Source organism: Paroedura picta, chromosome 14, assembly GCF_049243985.1.
Source record: "Paroedura picta isolate Pp20150507F chromosome 14, Ppicta_v3.0, whole genome shotgun sequence".
NCBI classification, from domain to species: domain Eukaryota; kingdom Metazoa; phylum Chordata; class Lepidosauria; order Squamata; family Gekkonidae; genus Paroedura; species Paroedura picta.
Window position 1 is genome coordinate 22,444,529 of NC_135382.1, and position 20,972 is coordinate 22,465,500.

The 20,972-nt window shown below is 46.1% G+C and overlaps 1 protein-coding gene across 1 annotated transcript in view; it reads right to left on the minus strand.

Moving 5' to 3' along the window:
* Positions 1 to 949: 949 nt before the first annotated feature.
* Positions 950 to 20,972, minus strand: part of PLA2G15 (phospholipase A2 group XV) — a 28,911-nt gene continuing 8,888 nt past the window's right edge. Inside the window, exons 2-6 of the mRNA XM_077309784.1 lie at positions 15,222 to 15,378; positions 13,134 to 13,252; positions 10,425 to 10,523; positions 8,813 to 9,037; positions 950 to 5,464 (exon numbers count right to left, since the gene is read on the minus strand). Coding sequence (XP_077165899.1) covers positions 4,953 to 5,464; positions 8,813 to 9,037; positions 10,425 to 10,523; positions 13,134 to 13,252; positions 15,222 to 15,378 — 1,112 coding nt within the window. The 3' untranslated portion in view covers positions 950 to 4,952. The remainder of the gene's footprint in view (positions 5,465 to 8,812; positions 9,038 to 10,424; positions 10,524 to 13,133; positions 13,253 to 15,221; positions 15,379 to 20,972) is intronic.

Here is a 20,972-nt window from a genome sequence, read left to right on the forward strand (position 1 = left end):
TCTCTCCGTGCTGCCTCCGCATGTGGAGATTCCTTGAACTGGTGATGCCTCTTCTGCCCTGGGCCCACTGGGAGGAAACTCTGGAGACCACACAACCAGCCCCTGCCCAACCCCAACCCCAAATCCTGTTACCTGTGACTCTTCCGTAGCATGGAACAAGCATCGTCCTCTCTTATGGGGTGAATCCAAGCACAGCCAGTTTTCAAAAGGGGATTAGACAAATTTCCGGAGAACAGTTCCATCGAGGGCTATTAGCCGTATTGGGTTAATGGAACTTCCATGCTCAGGGGCTGTATACCTCTTAACAGTGGTGGTTAGGGTCCAAACAGCAGAGGAGGAGGAAGAAGAGAAAGTACACCCACATCAAGGTAGCAGCACAGCAGGTGGGCGACCCAGGAAGATGGAAAAGGGGGGCAGACAAGAAGAAGAGATGACTGAGAGGGGATCTGATAGCCATCTTCAAGTATTTAAAAGGCTGCCTGCCATGTAGAGGATGGAGCAGAGTTGTTCTCTCTTGCCCCGGAGGGACGGACTAGAACCAATGGGATGAAATTAACTCAAAAGAAATTCCGTCTAAACATCAGGAAGAAGTTCCTGACAGTTAGAGCAGTTTCTCAGTGGAACAGGCTTCCTCGGGAGGTGGTGGCTTCTCCATCTTTGGAAATTTTTAAACAGAGGCTGGAGAGCCATCTGACTGAGAGGCTGATTCTGTGAAGGCTCAGGGGTGGCAGGTTACAGTGGATGAGCGACAGGGTTGTGAGCGTCCAGGATAGTGCAGGGGGTTGGACTAGATGACCCAGGAGGTCCCTTCCAATTCTATGACCCCCTACTCCCCGCAAGTTTTGCAGGCCCCTGCGGGAAGGGGCACAAGCCAAGTCTCATGGGGCCCTCATGGGGTGTGTGTTTTTCAAGCATGAAACGGACGCTTAGTACACTAAACAGGAAATGCTTCGTGTTTGATCAACTTTATTATGTTATTAAAGTAAACAAATACGCCAAAAACAAAACTACCGAACTCAGTCATTCACAAAGAGAAAAGGGAGTGTAGAAAAACGCTCAGCCTCGCCGGGCAGTGTTCTATACAAAATACTGTTAAAAGCAGAGAACCACAGAAGTCGTTGCTCAGTCCCTGAATTTCGGAAAAGCTCTGGCACCATCAGCGCCAACAAAAGGAAGCTGGACAGGAAGAGATGTTGCTCTGGCACGCCAGCACCTCTGCACTGACTGCTCAGTGGTGAAACCTCACAGCAGCAGCAGCAGCACCTTTCCCCTTTTCTTTCTAAACAAAAAGGGCCGAAGTCCCATCCCTGTTGTCAGAATACATTTGGTCCTAGGAAAGTATTTTGATTTTTTTTATTGAAGACACTTAAGAAAACTGTTTTAAAGAAAAAGAGGGAAAGCTCTCTGAATTGATACCAATACGAAGAGGTGAGATGGTGAAGGATTGGGACACACAAACACACCAGAGATATTTTCTTTGAAATGACAGCAACAGCCGTCCAATTGCAAAAAGAGACTTTGAGGGTTTTTTTTAAAGCTTTTCTGCCCTCAGTAGAAAACTGACACTTTTCCTTTTTTTTTTGTTTTCTGTAGTTCTCTCTCTGTGCTGCTTAAAAACAGATTGTTTTGAAATTCTCCTGTGTTTCAAAAGCAGTTTGCCCTGGAAGACAGGGAGGAGTCTGTCCTAGAAAAACAATCTCCCAGGATCCAAAAGTGGGATTTAGGGGAATGGGTGTTTAGCTACACCGAACTTGTGAATGCCGGCCTGCCTGATACCCAGGTGGGACTGCAGTTTATCAGGCAGAGCTATGGGTCAAGCACCTGGAGCACGACAAAGGCTGCCAGGGAATGGCTGAAAACATCTGAAAGGGAGAGCTTGCATCCCACAATCTGTAAGCGTTACAAAATTAAGAAGCCGTTTGCAGGATATGGATGCTTCTGTGAGCCAAATGCAGAAGAAGGAGAAAACCATCATGTCAACAGCAGAGACCCAAATGGGACATGCCTGTGGATATTAAATGGCCCACAACAGCTGGAACAGCAGATAAGAAAAAGGTCAGGGAACTGGAAGTGACAGGGAGGGCATGAAGAAACATCTGGGCCAAGGAAAGGGGCCACATGACAAAGCACAGTTTTGTTACCTCTCTGAAGTGGAATCATGTGTTAGGCTAGAAAATAGCAACGATGGATGCCAGCACTCACCTGCAGTGGGACAAGACCCGCCAAAGGGGCCATGGGGCGAGAACCTAGCAGGCATGTTCCAGAGTACACCACCAGGCTTTTGCCTTCCTTGATCCCCTAGCCTCCTCCCCGACTAAAACTAAGCCTGTGCTAGTTAACTGAACCCTTATTCTTGCTTGCAGTGTCCCACCCAAGGCCAACCTTTCTGCGTGGCTTACTCTGCGAAGGCTCATTTGGACGATGCTCATGTTCATGATAAGGTACAGGGCAGAAAATGACTCAAGAAAACACCCCTGTTCATAGCAATGGGTATTCCTCTCCCACCTTTCTGCCAGGAGGCAAACCTGCTTAGTTTCCATGCAAGTTGAAGGGGTGCTGGACTTGTGAATTCACCCTGTGGATAGGCTGAGGCCAAGGAAGAAACAAGCTCCAATGTGCAACGGGAACTCTGCCTCATCAATGGAAGGGAAAGACTTTAGCAGCACACTCATCCGCAAGGCATCGGACACAACTAGAGACTGCAAGGGGTCTTGGACAAGACGCCACAGGTACAATCCACTGCACCACCATAATAATAGCCAGGCTACTTCAGCAGGCTCTATTTGCATGAGATCTTGACAAATTCAAACTCAAGAAGATGACATAACCTATGCTGGTACTCAAAGACACGGCTTGAGACCCTCTGTGAGGGGGCCAGGTGTGAATGAACATCTGCCAGGACAGCTTGCACAGTGACTAGTGGGCACACCCACGAGGTTGGCAGCTTTTACTGACCACAGTTGCTGAGCAGGAAAGTGGACAAGACTGTGCATTTCATAAGGCAAGAAACATACACCAAACGTAACTACCTTGGTTTCGAGAAGGACCACAATTAAGCTAAAGGTACTGCACTTGTAACAACAATCCATAACGTCTGAGAACAGGACAGCCGTAAAGCCTGAGGTAAAATGGAAAAGGTTACACAAGACCAGTAACAGGGCTCCCGTTTTCAGCTCGTGAACAATCACTCCCACTCATAGTGTGGCCAGGATGAGGCCTGAAAGCCGGGAACACCAGAATGTGTCCACGACTGCGGCCTTGCTTTCGTGATGGAGAGAGCCAGGCTGGCCGTAGCTTATTCAGAACAAAGTCAACACTTCCACGACAAATTTGGGCTTTGGCACAAGCTTGGGGGGAAAGCATCCTCCCCCCGTCCCACCCCATCACCCTGTGTAATCGCCGACTGTAGCAGCTTTTCCTTTCTGTGCCTTTAAGGCTCGCAACACCGTGAGGAAACCAAGATCCCGCAGTCTACCAAGTGAAAGGCAGGAGAATGGGCTTCTGGCTCTGTGACTGTTAGGCCTCCTTTCGTTTTCTGGCAGTGAGCTCTTTATTTAAGAGCTTGGGAATGCTGTGTGCGGATTCTGAAATCGATGCACACTGGGAAAAGCCGTCAGTCCACAGGCAGGCCAGGACGTGGGGCTGGCTCAGGACTTTTCACTGCCTGGACAGGGTTTTATCCGAGGCAGGGGGTCCTCAATCGTTTGGAGGCTGTGGGCAACTTTGAAATTCCGACACGAGGCAGTAGACACAGCCACAAGACGGCTGCTGCAGGAGGTGAAGCCAGCCACAAAACGTTAGGGAGCAAGGTCATAGATAAACCTAATAATAACTCTGTTTAACAGGACGCCTTTTTTCTCTACATGGCCAGTCAGAACTTCTGCTGGGCAAAGGCCCTGCCCACTTTCTGAAAGCACTTGATTGACAGGCACCATGTGGGGGACCCTTGCTCTAGGGAAATGCCACAAGACTCTGGCTGCATATTACAGGCATCAGACCAGAGCCCAGATTGCTGGTGTGCCTCGATTTAATTTCCCCTCCCATAAGGAACCCATGGAAGAGAACTGAAGCAACAAGGAAAGGAGGTTTCACCAGGACACTCTGCCCTCGGAACGCCCAGGTTTTCTGGAAAGAATTCGCTCTCTATGACCCCTTTTACCTCCATAAAAGCCCTCCAAGGACAAGAGCCATTTGTTTGTAGAGCAAAGTACTAAGCAGAATAGAACCAGATAGAAGCCTGCATCTCCCCAGGAGGGTGGGGGAGGGTTTTTTTCGCATCTGGCTGGAAGATTGTTGGCCAACACCCTGTATTTCGAATGCAGCAAGATCAAGTATTGCCAGAGGCTGCCGACTGATCGCAGTAGTGCTCAAAACCCACCCTAAGTGGGTAAAATACCTCAACCTGACAATGGGCAGCCCTACAGCCGCCAAGTGACGAACTCTTCCTCGGTTCAGCAGTACTTGAGAGACCTCACGCTCGCCTCCCAGGCGAAGAGCAAGCAAACAGATCTCACTCCTAGAAGATCCCGTCAAGAAACCAACTTCACCAAGAGCAAAAGGTCAGGCAAAAAGTGGCTAAACTAAGGTAGCGTTAGAAATCTGTGTGGGTCCGGTCTCACCCTACCGGGACCTACAAAGAACTTGCAACCCTCAAGTTCTCATATCCTCTCCCTTCCATTGCTGCTCAACGTGTACGGAGAGAGTGTAACTTCCCTATTCTCTGGAGACCAGTGAGCATAGCGCGTCCTCCACGCAAATGGACACCCGGGCGTGTGCTGGCCAGAGCATGAGCACTAATCCAAGACAAAGGATAGTTAAAACCAAAGCAGCACCCCAACCTGCCTAAGTAAATGGGATTTTAAAAGAGGGAGCCCACAGACCCCCCCCCTGCTTTGCCCTGACCCCCTCAAGTTAATGCTGTGAGTAAGAAAAGTGTCTTCTCCTGCCCTGGGTCAGGAGCCATTGAGAACCTTCTCTATGTACGAAATGGTGTGGGCGTCGTACAGCATTTCTATGTGTTCACTTCCGGGCAGTTTGTGAAGGATCACCTCCTGCTTTTGCTTCCCCACCCACTTCCGACAATGCAAGGCACTTTCCAAATTCACGGTCCCGTCGCCGTCGCCATAGGATATCTTTGGGTCCTTGTCCGGGAAGGACTCGTAGAAGAACGAGTCCGGGGTCTCCACTCCGATGCCATACAGACAGTGCAGACGCACCCCCGGTGGAGGCATCTCGTAGACGAGGGATTCGGTTTCTTTTCTCATGAGCCAGCCGTCTTCAAAGCCAATGTCCCTGTAGAACTTTGGGAAGTCCTGGAGGGTGTAGTTGGCAATCGGCGTGCTGACAAAGACCTTGTTGGGGGGCCACGTGTAGTTGTACGGCAGCAGCCAGTTGGTCGACACTGCAGATCTCTGCTGGTCCCTGATCTTAAGGGAGCTGATGACCGGGATCCTGTTGTTGTCCCCTGTGGCATTAAAAGCAGGCCTTGTTAGTGATCGTGGGGTGACACATATGCTGGAAAAACCTCACAAAGAAAACCCCCGAAATTTTATTTGGAACTGGATGTGCAAGTCATAGTATCATAGAGTCGGAAGGGGCCAGACAGGCCATCTAGTCCAACCCCCTGCTCAACGCAGGATCAGCCCAAAGCATCCTAAAGCATCCAAGAAAAGTGTGTATCCAACCTTTGCTTGAAGACTGCCAGTGAGGGGGAGCTCACCACCTCCTTAGGCAGCCTATTCCACTGCTGAACTACTCTGACTGTGAATTTTTTTTCCTGATATCCAGCCTATATCGTTGTACTTGTAATTTAAACCCATTACTGCGCGTCCTCTCCTCTGCAGCCAACGGAAACAGCATCCTGCCCTCCTCCAAGTGACAACCTTTCAAATACTTAAAGAGGGCCAATCATGTCCCCTCTCAACCATACATAGCATTTTAGTGTGAGAGTAACTATCCTCAAATCACCCCCAGCAAGCTACCCACGATCCCCAATAACAACAATGCCCTCCTAACCAGTGTTTGGAATGTCTAGTGACCTAAAAGAGCCTCTTGTGGCGCAGAGTGGTAAGGCAGCAGACATGCAGTCTGAAAGCTCTGCCCATGAGGCTGGGAGTTCAATCCCAGCAGCCGGCTCAAGGCTGACTCAGCCTTCCATCCTTCCGAGGTCGGTAAAATGAGTACCCAGCTTGCTGGGGGGTAAACGGTAATGACTGGGGAAGGCACTGGCAAACCACCCTGTATTGAGTCTGCCATGAAAACGCTGGAGGGCGTCACCCCAAGGGTCAGACATGACCCGGTGCTTGCACAGGGGATACCTTTAGCGACCTAAACTACACCATTTTCCCTGGGAGAAGACTGGGTTGATTTAAGAGATTGAACTGGATGAAGATCTCAAACAGACAAGCTTCTGGTCTCCCTGCTGGAGAGCTCCGACGATTCCAACCGTGCAAATGCTTTCAAGGGAAGCACTTTAAGCGGCTTCACACTGTCCTGTAATGAAGGAATTCCATCCCCCTGCAAGTTCAAACGCCTGTTTATCCTGAAGTGAGCCATTCTTTATCTGGCTTTCAGCAGCTGAATCTAGCGCTGACGTGTCTCACGATTATTTGTGTCTGTAGGTATTTGTACTCCTTTTATTTCATTTGGTATCCTTGCCTGTGCGGACTTGCCTTCAACGTAATTTTAAAATTTAAAGCCACCAGGTTTTTGGAGAAGACCAGCAACGAGGACCTCAAAACTGAGCCCATCACCAGGACATTGCAAAGTGCCCCTCTCATCTGTTAGGCCTCCCCTGTTATATGACATACGATGTAATAGATTGGTAATATTTCCATGTTTTTAAATGGTTGCAAATGATTTCATGCGTTTGCCTGTTTCTGTGTTCTATCTACACCACCCCAAAGCGTCAAGGGAGGGGCAGGATTTAAGCCAAAGAACCAATAAATAAAAGTCTACGCATAGTGTGGCCATTTTTGCTGTGAAGCATTAACCTTCCACATACTTCCCTGTGAGTCCAATCATAACACAGCCTCCGGATTTCAGCCCAGATGTTGCTATCAAGTTCTTCAGAAAACTGTACTTGGGAGAAACCTGTGGACCCACAGAAGCCTTCCCAACCCAAGGGCCAGTCCACTGCTGTAAGACACAGGCAGGACAAATGCCCTTCCTTTCCTCTCAGTGCCGGACACAAGTTCTCCTTTCTTCTGGTACCCTGCTGCTCCCCCCCCCACCCCATCAGCCTGATCTTAATCAGAAATCACTGATTCCAACCAGCGCTGGCCAACCATGAGCTAAAGCTGTCACTTCCCTCCAATGCTTTCAGATGCGTTCAGCTGAAAGCAGAAGTTTCTCAACTAGACTAGACGTCACTGGGGAATGTAGACCGATGCTACTAAAGATTCTGAAGAAAAGAACTTCCCTCCATGTTTACCTCCAGTAGGAACATAGGAATTCTTCGGCGAACTGTAAGATTTATTGAGGCACAAGTTGTTCTCTGCTTGGGATGAGCGAAAGCTGCCACCCTCCCTTCAGCCGCATTCAGCAGAAGGAGCATGGACTGCCCATCTTCCTAAGATTAGCATACACACAAACAAATCCAGCACATCCACTTGCTGGAAATGGACTCTGAGGATGCTGAATTGTTTCCCATCACTGCATGCCTTGCTCAGGAACAACCCTTGGTGAAAGCAACCAAATGCCAACCTGAAGTACGCTGGGGCCTTTGGAACTCCACCCAGCTGGGAACGAGATGTAACCACAATTTTTTCATCTGCGCCAATAAAAAGATAATGCCCTGGAATTCCACATGCAAATCCATCGGGCGAAAGCCACCTCTCCCCTAGTGACATATTAATTTGTCCAAATCCAATCCATCCTTTGTTGCTTCTGTTGGGCAGGTCTCCTCAGATCCCCTCACAGAGATGTGGGCCTTTCTCCATCACCCCCGATGAAGGATGAGACAAAGAATTTGTTTCGTTTCTCCACAGCCTTCCCCACCTCCTTCAGACCGCCTGTCACGTTTTTGTCATCTAGCTGTCCTATTGCCTCCCTGGATGGGTCCCTGTTCCTGATGTACAAGAAATGCCAGTCAACTGTTGTTGACGCCTTCGGCAATTTGCTTCCCAAGTCTTGCCTTGTCACCTTACATTTGTTCCGCCAGCATCTTGTGTTCTGTTTCTTCATTACAGCCAGAAGTAAAACTTTTTTTTTGGGGGGGGGGGGGGGACCTTGAGAATTTGGAAGCTGACAAACTGCTGAAGGAGATGCCCTTCTGTTTCACATCCCCCCCCCCCCAAGAGAGAAAACCCAGTCCTAATGCCCCCTTCTCTCTGGACAGAAGGCATTTGTACAAGCCCGCTCAGCAAATCTAACCTGCCTTTCCTCCAAAGGAGCTCTGGGAAGGCAAACGCTGTTCCTCCCATCTTTACCCTAACAATCCTGTGGGGTGGGTTAGGCTGAAAGTGAGCGACAGGCCCAGGGACATTCAGCAAGCTTCATGACAGAGTGGATGCTGATGGACTGCTCTATATAGTTAAGGGGAAAGCGTACAATGCCCTTCAGACCTCTAAAGCCAGGGGTAGTCAACCTGTGATCCTCCAGATGTCCATGGACTACAATTCCCATGAGCCCCTGCCAGCATTTGCTGGCAGGGGCTCCTGGGAATTGTAGTCCATGGACATCTGGAGGACCACAGGTTGGCTACCCCTGCTCTAAGCAATCCCAGACATCAGCCAACTAGGGTTTCACTGTGTGTGAAGTTGCATCAGTGCCCCCCTGAAACCTTTAGCCCCAGTGTAGCCCTGGTACCTACCAGATGCCAATACACGGAGGGTTTTGGCCACACCTCCCCATGGAGCGCCTAGGGACACAAAGTCTCTTATGTACTTGTCTTTCCACTCCTGAGGCTGATGGCTGAGGAAGTAGAGCGTGTACATATTCCCCATGCTGTGGGCGATTAAGACCACCGGTTCTTTGAACTCTTCATACATCGTCTCTATCAGCTTCTGGAGGGCCACAAAGTAGTCTCTGTTCTCATCTAGAAGGACCAAAGTAAGAAAATTTATCAAATTAACAGAATGGATACTAATATAATAATACATTTTTACTTATATCCCCATCCTTCCTCATCGCTTAGGGTGGGTTACATTTAAAATAGGCAAAAAATTGCAAAGATTAAAAATTCTAAAAGTTTAGATTTGTTCCTGATGCCGACAGCTAAACTTTTCTAACTCTTCTCCTCCAACGGAGGCAGAAGCTAAAAATGCTTTGAGGTTCTCAGGCAAAATGATTTTATATATTAGAGACAGGTGTGAACCAAGGAATGTTTTTATATTATAGATCAGGGGTGGCCAAACTGTGACTCTCCAGATGTCCATGGACTACAATTCCCAAGAGCCCCTGCCAGCAACGGGAATTGTAGACCACGGACAACTGGAGAGCCACAGTTCGGCCACCCCTGTTATAGATGCACATGGATTGAAGAAGCACACTTCTTCAATAAGACACCAAGGAGCAACTGGAGTTTCACCATCTTGTTCATCATTCAATGTATGCAGAAACCATTTTACCACAAAGGAAGATGCACAAGTCAAACCTTTGGCTTTCACAGGAACTTCCAAGTCACTAGAGCTTCCTGTGTTGGCCCTTGCTTGTCATATTATGGGCAACACGTAGCCACGACGCATTGATTCAATCTCCGAGAGCATTCAGAGAGCCGCTTACGTTTTAAAAGAGAAATTTAGCAATCTCAAGTACGACAACTGTTTGCCAGATAGCGTTGACTCTTACAGGAGTAGCTGGTGAGGCAATTTCTTGGCCAACGCCGGGAGATCTTACCTCTGATGCACAAAGGTCACGATGATTTGTTTATTACCTATCAGGTGATATTCAGCTGCATCAGAAGATCAATAGCTAACCAAGAGAACTTGCACCAGCTTCCGAGAATTCTGGGCTAAGTTCAAAGAACTGTTTTTCAGCTGGAATAAGACCGGTTTGAGAAATCCCTTTCCTCTTTTCTCAGAAATGAGCAAAGGGGGAAAAAACACACACACATTCTGTTGGAAGTTGGGAGAGCCGTAAGAATGAACACTTTCCGTCCGGATACAGGAAATTATTCATCTTGAATGAGCTACCTATCTTCCATACAAACAGCATAATTTGGCCATAAATAAGTTAGTGGGTTTTTTGCCTGCCGCCTTAGAAGTAGTAGTAGTAGTAGTAGTAGTATTAAGTGAAATTATGGGGTTTTATTGTGTTTTTATTCTTTTATTGCCTGTAAACCGGCATGAGCCCAGTTGGGAACAGCGGTATATAAATCCAAAAATAAATAAATAAAATAAAAGACCAATAGCTTCAGAGACATTTCAAATGAGAAGTTAGATTGCTACAATCTCTTAATCACAGCAAAGGGATGTTTCGTTTACTTGGTGCTTTCCGCCAGTCGTAGGGAGCTCCTCTAATGTCATCATCCCGTCGATAGCCCAGGTTCACCAGGTGCTGCACTATGGTATAGAAGTAAGTGCCTGGGGATTAAAGAACACACTTAAAAGAAGACCAGCAACATACATCACCAGCACAGCGCTTTGTGCGGAACAAGCCGAGAGACCAAAGCAGAATAACAAACTCATAATTCTGGCATGCTTCAAACAAAGACCGGAAACATTGTGTGAATGGTTCATTTGTTCCCATTAAGCAGACTTCAGGGCAGGCTACAGATTACGCAGCGTTGATTATCTCCCGTCAACACTTCAATGGTTGGGAAACAAAAACATTCTCAGATATATTTTGGAATAGAAATAATCCCTAATTAGGCAGGAGAAGCATTTAAGGGTTGCACTAACTATATTCCTGCCAAGAGACACGAATATTACAAGGGTGAGTTGCTATCAGTCAGAGCAGACAATTTTATATGGATCAACAGTATAAGGCAGATGCATTTGTTGGTTAAAAAAAATTAATTTCTCAAATTTATATGCCCCCCTTCCTCAGCGGCTCGGGGGGCAGTTTATGCTTTACAACAGATTAAAATTCCATCATTTATTTTTAATTTACATTCAAAACCATCTAGAACTCCAAGGATTCACTGCTATTTATTCCGAGAAGGAGACCAGAGGGCTTTGTCAGCATATCGAGGGAATGCTCGGTTATCTCCAGTTATGTCTGGGCCATTCTTAGTTTTTTGAAAGGAGGCCAGCTCGTTGTCTATGTTTATGCCTCAACCACAGGCCTGGCATAGCATCTGTTTGACTGTCAATGCAAAACAGCTTTAGGTCCTGCAGGGCCCTGATCTTGCATGGAAGAACTTTTCCCCCAGGCGGGCACCAGGGCTGAAAAGACCCTGGTTTTGGTTGAAGCCAATTTTATTTCTCTGGGATCGGGGACCCTGAGCAACTTCTGGGAGCTCGATTGTAATGGCCTTTGAGGGGCATATTGGAGAAAGCAGTTCTGTTAAACAGGATAATATAGGAGGGATAAAAGAAAAAAGAAAAAGAGGAATCATACAGCAGACCACATTATAAAAACCCACACATTACCAGGTGCATGGAACAAAAAATATTTCTTCCCAACATCCTCTTCATTATAATTTAAAACATTTTCTACACGTTACTGTAATCCTTACGTCAAACATTGCAAGCTTCTAATTGCATCACTGCTGTGTTTTACAACTACCTCATTAATTTCATTATTACTACATATTCCACACTTCATATCTCATCATTCCCACATACCAGTCACAGCTTGTAATATACCAAAGTTCAATGAAAAATAAAGAATTTTTTTTTTTGGAATCCATTTCCTTGTCTCTTTATACTCAAAACTTGTTTGCATTCCGCTTCGAGGCAGATTCGTTCCTTCACACGCCACTGACGCTGCCTGTAGAACCTGTCACCAGATGACAGCCCACAAACTCCACGCCCGGACTGGACATCAGGTGCTGACTTCTGCTGTTATGTAACTCACGTTCTTTCAGGCCTGTGCGCTTTCTAGCAGCAACAATCCCCCAAGTCCAAAACGTTTTCTCTTGTCATTCCAGACCTGAACTCCCTTCTTCATTTTCAAGACCTTGCTCCAATAATGTGTTTCCTCTTAATTTCTTCCCTTTGCTAACCTGACACACGGTGTTCCTTGATTTCGGCTTATTTGTCAAGCTCCAGCCTTTTAACTGTGTCCTGTTCCTTCCGCCGACTTTGAAGCAGCTCAGAGAACTTTTACAGCTATTCGTTTTGTGACAAAATGCACTTTGATGAAAAGGCTTTAAACAAAAAAAAAACCCTCAGTGGAACAAAATAGGATTTTTTCAGAGAGAAACTTTTCTACAATATGTTTAAAGAAAGCAAAGCAATAACCCACTCCCATATTGACAAAGGAGGAGGGGGAGGGGAAATCACACCGTAAAAGAAGCTGAACAGGCAGCTCCACCCCAGCAAGGCAGAGGGCGAGTAAAGCCAAAGGTTACAGAAGTCCTACCTCTTGACCCATGATCATAGATGGGCAGCAACAGGCTCATGACAGGTTTGGATATCTAGCACCACTGCCCTATTCAGGGGTGGCCAAACTGTGGCTGCCCAGATGTTCATGGACTACAATTCCCATGAGCCCCTGCCACCACCAGGGGCTTATGGGAGTTGTAGTCTATGGATACCTGGACAGCCACAGTTTTGCCACCTCTGTCTCATAGTACAGACCAGTTCCACATGCTCAGCTAAAAAGCTACATGACAACATGAAACACAAGCAGTCTGGGGCCCATGTAGTCAGATGAAGGAGTCTTTCTGGGCTCTCCACTAAGTCAAGATGAGAGGAGGAGAATGGAAGCTGCCACAGCACAGCGTCACTGACCAGATGCAAAGAATTGTTTTTTTTTTGGGGGGGGGCAGGAGAGAACATGGACAATCTTAGTACTTGAGTCCTACATGAATAAAGACTGACCTGATTGTCCTAGAGTTCTGTTTTCACCTTAAAATTCAATGTAACTCAAACCAGGACTTTAAAAAAAAGCAGCTCATGAACTACTTTGCTGTAAGGTATTTGTGTTCAAGCATTTTTAGGGAAGTGGTCCTTTCTGCTTATGTGGGACATTTTTTGTCATGGGTGTGAAGCCCTAAAGCGCTCTGACTAAGCACGAATACCTACCAACACTTCTTTTACTTGGGTCAAGGAATTCCAAGGAGAAAGTCTGCCCAAATCCAGGGACTTTGATATCCACCCCATTGGGTGGCCCAGTGGTTCCACTTGTTCGATTGTACAGCAGCCTGGAAAGAGATAAAGGAAGGAGAAGAAAAGCTGATGAGACCTCTAAGAATAACGCAATTCTTCTTTAATTGTAAGCCAGAACAAAATTCAGTATAATACTCATTTTCAAAGGGTGAATTCTTCCTCAGTGGCTTTGACTTATTTAACTTCCAAAAAATTTCTCAAAAAAAAATGTGTTTTACATTCAGTCATACATGGTTCCAGCTATGGTGTATCAATAGGGCCTATGGTTCCAATCAACCTTTTGCGGGGAATCCGTATGACATAAGCCTACCAGAATAACAAACCCTTTGTTGGAAAGAAGGACATCATCATGTCCGACAGAACCCATGCATTTCAGTTGCAAAGTGCCCAAAAGCTGAGCTGTAAGAAGACTTGGGACAAGAGCTTCCTAGCTCCTTTAGGTCAAGCCACTCAGTACTGGACACCACCCGATCCAAAGGCCAGATACACACTCCACAGGGAAGAGATAAGCTTCCTTTGCTAACTCACCCCCAAATGGGACCTGCGTCGAAGATATTTCAGTCAAGCTCAATAAGCCCGAGAAGAATTGCTGCTTAGCCATAAACTAGTATTTGAGAAAGTCAAATCTAATAGCCATGGAAGCTTCTTAAGAACTGGTTAGTTCCTTTACAGCTGCTAAGCAGTTGTCCCTCCTTGCACTCTGTGTAATGCAGTTAAGTTGGAAGCATGGTAGATGCTTGCCTTAGAATACCCACTTCTAATCACTTCAGTTGGTGTTCATCTCAAGTGCCAAGAATTTGGCTTTTGGTCACAGGCTACTGAAGTAATTAATGAGTCTAGTTTCTTCTGGCAGGTAAGTGATCCAAGTTACATGATCCCTCAGCGACACGTGTTCTGCTGACCTACATCTGCTTTTCAACTATAAGAGAGGGACCTCAACCGGTGTCTCCTCCAGCAGATAAACTGCTCTCAGCAAGAATTCAGTGTCTGTGTGACAAGTCAATTCAGCATTAACTTATAAGCTAACAGCCCGACACACCAAGACATCAACTAAGTGCTAAATGCACAAAAGTCAGGTTGAGCAAGAGTCAGAAATCAGAGCTACTTGCCAAGGCTCTTTGTTTACTTCAACAGTCCTTTAAGCTCTGGAGTGGTGCTCTTTTCCTTAAGCAGGTCATATGTTATGGCTGGCCTCTGTCACTGGATCAATTCAGACACGATGCCAGAGCACAGCTCGTGCCCACCAATGAAAGCCACCGTCTGATCTTCCTGGCAATACCGGCAAGTCATTGTTTAAAGTTGCATGTTGGCTTTTGTTCTCTGCCTGTTTCATTCCCAGTTTCTATAGCCTCTGAAGGTACGACGACTGGTTTGTCAATTAAGGCAGTGGTCCCTAACTTTTTTATCACCGGGTCCGGTCAACACTTGACAATTTTACTGAGGCCCGGGGGGGGGGGGTAGTATTTTGCCAAGGGACATTGCCGCCGCCCACTGCCTGAGCCCCTGCTTCACTTGCTTTCCCGCCAGTGCCCCCCAGTGGGCGGTGGGAAGTCAGGGGCAGCAGCTATGCAGTGCCATGCCAAGGGGGAGCCCCAGCCATGGCGGCTGCTGGAGAGCACCAAAGGTGAGCCAGTGTCCCTGTCCATGATGAGGAAGGGTGCCGACAGGCCCCTTCCTCCGGACTGACAATCGGAGGGCCCAATCGGCAGGTGCGAAACGGGCTTCTTTACTAGTCTTCTATAAAATACATTTCCACTAATGGACTGGTATGAACCACACAGGTAATTCACATTTTGATGAAGGCACATATTTTGTCAAGTGTAAAAGCAGCAGTAACCGTTGTAATCAAGCATTCCTGCCATGCACAGCATCCCTTATAATGAGAACCAGCAGGCACAACACTACCTCGTATGACAATTTCCCCCCCTTGTTATCCACCAATAATGAATCAAAATGACTAACTCGCTATGGGGTGGGTTCTTGTTAATTCTGCTCCATCCTCACCTGATATTATCAATCCAGCAGTCAATGATCACAGGAAGAAGTAGTTCTAGGTTCAGCCACAATGTGAAGTAACTGTCTGTCTTCTTGGAACACAGGTAATGCACCACAGAGGGCTTGTCCAACTTCGCTTCTAGCTGGTTGCCCAAATCTCCTGGCACTGAAATGAGAAGGAGGGGTGGAAAGTTACAACAAGTGCTGGGGCTTTGTCCAGATTTTTGCATGGCGCAGACATTTTAGATGACTGAGAATGCAAGCAACTAACACGAAAAATGCCACATTTGGTGAAAGCACCAGAAATCTCCAGTAGGAAAACACGTGTCATTATTACAAAGTGGTATTTACTTAACTTCCAAATGAGTCAGCTGATCTTCAGAGTTACAGGAACCCTTTCATACTTTGAAACCTTGAAATTTTAAGCAATGTGACTATTCTAAAGCAGAGCCTGCGTTTGGGGGAGGGGCTGCTATCTCTAGACATACCAGTTAAGCTGTGTAAAGCCTTATTTATATGCTAAGCTTAATTTTAAGCATGCAAAAAGGCTCTTTTTGAAGAGTTCCCATTACTGGCGGAGGTAAAATGGAACATCCATCCTTTTTTCTGCAACTTCAAGGCACATTTTGACTACAATTCACAAAGTCACAAAGTTTTGATTATTTATCAGCATGGCATTTGCTTTGGGGCAAATTCATTATGGTCTTCAAAGTTGCCTTATGCGGATATCCAAAACATTGATCTAGAAAACAAGCCGATCCACCATACCCGAGGGCTGAAGAAGGAAAGGCTGCAGTGTGAAAGTTCAATCCCACATAGCTGGATATATTTTCTTGAAACTAACAGTCAGTTAAAGGGAACCCAAGTATGTGTACGCTTGCAAACTAATAACTTAGCACTCTGAATGTTTGCTGGCAGGGGCTCATGGGAATTGTAGTCCATGGAGATCTGGAGGGCCGCAGTTTGACTACCCCTGGGATAGAGAGTCAATTTTTCCTACTTTTGCTGAGTTGCCAAGAAGGCTTTGTCAGGTTCCTGCTTCAAAACCAACTTTGCATGCTACACTGGCTCCTCTCAGCCTCGCAGGGTTGCTGTGAGGAAGACCGAGAAGAAAAAGCAACGTCAGCCTCTGGGCCCACTTTCCAGTGTGTTCCATCATGTCCCAGAGAATTCAGAGATGTGCCAGAGGGTGTGCCCTAGATTTCAGTGTTATTCCACTTGAAACGCATTTGTGACCTTGCCCGTACCCCACAGCCTATCCTGTGCCTGCTCACGGTGGCGGAGACACACAGGCTAATCTTTAGGGAAGATTGTTGAGTGTTAATCTGAACATGAGATGCTGACAACAATCTCTTGGATTTCCTGCAAAGCCCTGCATTGAGCCAGAGGCAGCTAAATGCGGAGTCATCATTTGTCCAGGGAGTTGGACGTGCATTCTCCATATTCCTCTCTAAGGCAGCCTTTCCCCTAAATCCGCAGGACTGGGTCATGTGCTAAGCAGAAGAAATTTAAAAGAACACATACTTCAACACATGTTTGGCCTGTAAATTTAATCTGGGATACTTGAGGCGAGTGGTAAGGCAGCAGACATGCTGTCTGAAGCTCTGCCCATGAGGCTGGGAGTTTGATCCCAGCAGGCGGCTCAAGGTTGACTCAGCCTTCCATCCTTCCGAGGTCGGTAAAATGAATACCCAGCTTGCTGGGGGGTAAACGGTAATGACTGGGGAAGGCACTGGCAAACCACCCCGTATTGAGTCTGCCATGAAAACGCTGGAGGGCGTCACCCCAAGGGTCAGACATGACCCAGTGCTTGCACAGGGGATACCTTTACCTGCCATCCTATGTTTACTTTCTGGGCATGCTGTTTCTCCTCTGTAGCAATGCTGCAGGGGTTAAACCGTGGCCAAAAACAGGAGCAGCAATGAAGCAAAGACTGCAGTTGTTTCTCTGGTTTTAAAAGTAATAATTTCATTTTAGTATATTTTGCATCTGAAGAGATGGTTCTTGCATTCCACACAAAGATCCTGAGAAGGTTCCACACACTGCTTAGTCAGGAGATCCGTAAAGCCATCCTAGGATATTCTCGCAGAGACCACACCCTTCAGAAAAGCTGCTTGACAGATCCCCTGGCAAAGGAGCATGCAAAACAGACAAGGAACATTGTGCAGGATGTAATTTTAAAAATGCCCACCGCATCGTCATGTTTGATTCTCCGCTTTGACGCTATTGGTGCACCATCCCACCTTATCAACAAGCCATTCTGGCCCTCTGTTATTCATGCTATTCTGCCCTCCACTAGATAAGTCTTTGAGCATGAGCCAAGCACAGCAAGATTTGTTCTTTCTGCCCCGTACAGTCCATTATTAACCTCATACGCACACAGCACCACAAAGAAAACCACAAAGAAAAACACGCGGACACACAGAGTTCACGAGGCATTCTCTAACTGGAAGAACAGGACGATTAAGAGAGCATTTGTTACAACCGAACAAGAGATTTAAAACATTACCACTTTGTCTGTCTTCCCAGTGAAAGTTGTAGTTCAGATCAGCATCATGAGAGAAACACATTAAAGCAAAGCTCTTGAATATCTGGCAAAATTGTTTAGGAATGTCTATTTATATTATAGATTCAAATGAGTAGCCATGTTGGTCTGAAGTCGCACAATAAAATCAGAGTCCAGTAGCACCTTTAAGACCAACAAAGATTTATTCAGGGCGTGAGCTTTCGAGGTGCGTTAGTACCAATGCTTATAGAATGCCCTCACAACCTGAGAAAGCATTGCCTGCAAATATTGCTATCAGATACAGATAATTTGTTAACCAGCAAAGTAGCAAAATATGCGTGGCTAGCTTTAAGAATTAGGAAAGAATGGGTCACTCATGTATAGCCATAATATGTCCACTGAACTTCTTATATTTTTTGGTTAGTAGATGTATCGCACGCCTCTTAATCTTGTCTTTCGTTTTATATTTGAACAGCCTTATTAGTTTTATTGCTTTTATGGCTCATTTTATCCGTGTAAAATAGTCAACGGCAGTTAATGCTTCTGAGTGTTGGCTTTTATGGTGGAGCAGTTTTAAGTTTTATTGTTGATGCATTTTTAACCTTTTAATGTATTACCTTCCCTTTTACAAACTGCTGTTGTATAGTAGTGCTTCTAAAATTTTGGTCTAAATGACCGTAAATAAATAAATAGAATAGAGTGCAAGCACTCTTCGTCATGTAAGAAGATCATAGTCTGAGGAAGAGTGCCTGCACTCAAAAGCTCACACCCTGAGTAAATCTTCGTTGGTCTTAAAGGTGCCACTGGACTCTGATTTTACTTATATTATGTTTATTTATATACCACCCTCCCCAGACACAAGTAGCGACTCTAATCGGACATTTGAACCCGTGTGCTAAATATGCAGGGACCCTTTTGTTACTCCCTACCGTCTCAAATGCAGAACGCTGAAAAGATCGCAACTATATTTAGACTCCTCTTTCATGGCCAGCCAGTTCGTGGGGCGCACGTGTTAGAAGCCACTCGTCTTGTCCGCTGCCTCAGTGCCAAAAGGGAACTGAAATATCTAGTGGACACAACATTCTGTTCCCCTTGTACAAGAAACAAGAAGCCTGAAACCACTTTAAACATGTATTGTAGCATGAGCCGGCATGGACCAGAGCTGCTTTCGGAGACGCAAGACAGGCCTCTGATGGAGTAAAGGTAAAGGTAAAGGTATCCCCTGTGCAAGCACCGAGTCATGTCTGACCCTTGGGGTGACGCCCTCTAGCGTTTTCATGGCAGACTCAATACGGGGTGGTTTGCCAGTGCCTTCCCCAGTCATTACCGTTTACCCCCCAGCAAGCTGGGTGCTCATTTTACCAACCTCGGAAGGATGGAAGGCTGAGTCAACCTTGAGCCGGCTGCTGGGATTGAACTCCCAGCCTCATGGGCAAAGCGTTCAGACGGCTGCCTTACCACTCTGCGCCACAAGAGGCTCCTGATGGAGTAAGCCCTAGGCAAATGTAGCCGATGCCATCAATTTACCTCTTAGGGCTTGCGGTTCACAGGATTCATGGATTACACTACTGCTGCTCCGTAAATATTTGTGTATCTACACCAGCTTTTCTCAACCTTCTTACCACTGAGTAACCCCTGAAATATTCTTCAGGCTTCAAGTAACCCTGGAAGTGGCCATGCAAGCAAATCCAGGCTGCTACGGCATCCTTGCCTCACATTGTCCGAATAGAAATGGCTCCTCTTGGCCACTCCATTAAAAAAGGACCCTTCTCAACTCCAAATAGGAAATTGTTTTGTTGCGCATAGAAAGAACGATCCATGTAGTAACACACAAGCACGCTCTCAAGGCTGGATCGTGAAGTTCCATCAGCAGAAATGTTATACTCTGTACATCTCAAATTGCTGAGAACTACTAAAGGAGAAGCTAGTAACTAAATGAAATTATGATGATTACTAGGGACCAAGCCTGCTGCATTCAGGAATACAATGGGTGCTAGATTGGGTGAGGTGGAAGAACTCTCCCTCCCCGCAGGACCTGCCTGCAGGCTGGGGAACATACCGGCAAGGGCAGATCTCACATGGCAGGGAACTGCAGCCTCTGAGCCTTAGAGGGAAGTAGAAGGAGGAGGGAGTGGGGCATGGAAGGCAATTGGTTTGCTGCTGGACAGACAGGCAAGCCAGATGGAAGGAGGAGGTACACAGGGGTGGGACAGCCACCCTGAGTGGGTGTTAAGTGCTGAGTGGCACTTAAGCCATGAGACACGATCCTCCTCCAAGGCCTTACCAGAAATATATTATGTGGAACAGATTATTATTATTATTATTATTAAATTTCTATATCGCCCTCCAAAAAATGGATCGGGGCAGTGAACAACACAATTAAAAACTAATATACAAAAAAATTATGAATAATAAATGTCAGTACAATTCTGCAAATTGTCATGAACAATAATAAAACATTTTAAACTGTATTTAAAAAGCTGTCCGGTCAATATATTCCAGCTCACCCCGGGGTCAAGAAAGAGTATCTTTACAAAACATCAGAGTAGGTTACCCAATAGCAAACTGCAATTATTTTAATAAAACCTTCTTTCAAGTTGCATTAATTTGCTCCTTCGCTCATGGCCCTACGTCAGATCATCTCCACGGATTAAACTCCAATATGCCATAGACTCGCTTCTCTAGATGTTTTCATTTTGCCAGCTCCAAAGACTTTGGCACAGACGCATGCAAGATTCTCCTACAGGTTTTGCATTAAAAAGTACACAGGAACTCTCAGAACAATGAACTGCTGATGTATCAAAGCTTTTCTGAACTTTTAACTGAAAACATGGATATACACATACACACACACAATGCGCAAACATGCCACCCTCTTTTTGAAAAGCAAATCTGTCCTGGACACCCATGTTCCAGATGCAGCTTAATGCAACAAGGCAGTAGATCGCTTAATTTAGATCCTGCTTATTCGTGTCTGTCACATGGTTTCCTTTCATTCAATTTTATAAGGATGTTACATAGAATGAGACGGGATTAAGGACTTCCGCAGAAGAAATTAGTTTTGCTATGACTGCACTGGCAGTCTGTTTTTCAACACAGGGGCTGTAATGCCAGTTTCACTTATGCAAACAATTTGAAGCTTTTACAAACGCTGTAAACCACCCCGAGACAACCAGATCAAAAGGGGTGGTCTATCAATGTAATAAATATATTAGACCTGGCAGTGTCATAAATGAACCCTGATGCAAAAGTCT